Source organism: Colobus angolensis, unplaced genomic scaffold, assembly GCF_000951035.1.
Source record: "Colobus angolensis palliatus isolate OR3802 unplaced genomic scaffold, Cang.pa_1.0 Scaffold8, whole genome shotgun sequence".
Lineage (NCBI taxonomy): Eukaryota > Metazoa > Chordata > Mammalia > Primates > Cercopithecidae > Colobus > Colobus angolensis.
The window spans coordinates 2,663,950-2,665,711 of NW_012121820.1; the positions used below are offsets into that span (position 1 = coordinate 2,663,950).

The window sequence follows — 1,762 nt, forward strand, 5'->3', positions numbered from 1 at the left end:
GATACACAATGCAGCAAAGAAAAGTACAGAGAATATCAGATGGTGTTAAGGGCCACAGAGGAAAACAGGCCAGGGTAAGAAGGCGGAGGCAGGGAGGGTTCATTTTAAATTGGGCAGTTGGAAGGGAAGGCCTTGCTGAGAAGGTGACATGGGAGCACACGCCTGAAGGGGTGGAGTGAGCCATGCAGATAATGGGAAAAGAACATTCCAGGCCAGGCTAGCCACATACACAAAGGCCCTGGGGCGCAGCAAGGAGGCCAGCATGGCTGGAGCCAAAGGAAAGAGGATAAGGTCACCGGGCAATGGGGACCAGATGACAGGGGGCCTCGTGGGCCAAAAAGTGGTTTCCCGGAGTGATTTTCCCCAGATACAGTGGTACTTAGACCCTAAACTCTCTTCTACCTACATCTTTTTTTTTTTTTTTTTGAGACAGAGTCTCACTCTGTCACCCAGGTTGGAGTGCGGTGGTGCAATCTCGGCTCACTGAAACCTCCTGCCTCCCAGGTTCAAGCGATTCTTGTGCCTCAGCCTTTGGAGTAAGTGGGATTACAGGCACGTACCACCACACCTGGCTAATTTTTATATTTTTAGTAGAGACAGGGTTTCGCCACGTTGGCCAGACTAGTCTTGAACCCCTGATCTCAGGTGATCCACCTGCCTCAGCTTCCCAAAGTGCTGGGATTACAAGCGTGAGCCACCGTGCCCGGCCCTGGATCCTTATTATACAGATGAGAAAGCACAGGCTCAGAGAGGCTCCATAACTTTCTGGAGACCATACTGCTTGGTGGTGATGGGGGTGGGACTGAGCCGGGTCTCCTGACTCCCTGTGGCTCTGGTCACTATTTCCAAAATGCCTGCCCCTGGAGAGGGCTTTGTCAGGACCCTGCTCTGACTTCTCTTCCTCTCCACCCCTTCTCACAGAAAGTCCATCAACAGGCACTCCGTGAGATCGCGAATGCCTGCAAAATCCTCCAAGTTGTACGGCACGCTGCGAAAGGGGTCGGTCTGTGCAGACCCCAAGCCCCAGCAGGTGAAGAAGATCTTCGAAGCATTGAAAAGAGGCCTCAAGTAAGCCTGGGCTGTGTGCTGCTTTTAAGAAGTGCATTCTTCTACCTCACCTCCTCTCTGTCTCTTCCTGGGGAAGCGTGGGTGGGTCTTGTCTATAAGAGGTGACAGGTTAAGTTCCTGGTCATTCATTTAGTCAACAAGTATGTCAGGGTGCAGCCATGTGCTCAGCCCGGTTCTTGGGCACTGGAAACCTGGCAGTGACTAAAGCAGGAGGACTCTGGTCTTGTGGAGCACGCAGTGCAGAGGAGCAGATTCGATGCAATCAATCAAGAAGCAATGCAATCAATCATGCAGTCCATCATGGAACTTCCACCTGTGCTGAGTGCAGTGAAGAAAGGTAACAGAGAGACGGTGTGTCAAGGGCCTCAGCAGACAGGATGATCCTGGCAGTCACCGAGGAGGTGCTGACAGTGTCTGACACACAAACGGTCTGAAAAGGTGCCACCATGCTCACCTCTGGGGGACAAGCGTTGTAGGCAGAGGCAACAGCATGGGCAAAGGCCCCACAGTGGAAGCCTGAAGTGTGAGCTTACACACACAGGAGGTCAGGGCGGTGGGTGTCTGAGTGAAGGACAGACTTGCTCAGAGACTGACTGATGAGCTGGGCTGAGGCCCGCACAGGAAGAATGAGTCACTCCACACATTTTTTTTTTTGAGATGGAGTCTTGCTCTGTTGTCCAGGCTCAAGTGCAGT

At 52.6% G+C, this 1,762-nt stretch overlaps 1 protein-coding gene across 3 annotated transcripts in view; it reads left to right on the forward strand.

Annotated features, from left to right (window-relative positions):
- FAM65C (family with sequence similarity 65, member C) overlaps positions 1-1,762 on the forward strand; it is a 116,760-nt gene that overhangs the window by 73,960 nt on the left and 41,038 nt on the right. For all 3 annotated transcript variants that reach the window (XM_011928817.1, XM_011928816.1, XM_011928818.1), the window contains one exon: positions 922-1,068. In XM_011928817.1, coding sequence (XP_011784207.1) covers positions 922-1,068 — 147 coding nt within the window. The remainder of the gene's footprint in view (positions 1-921; positions 1,069-1,762) is intronic.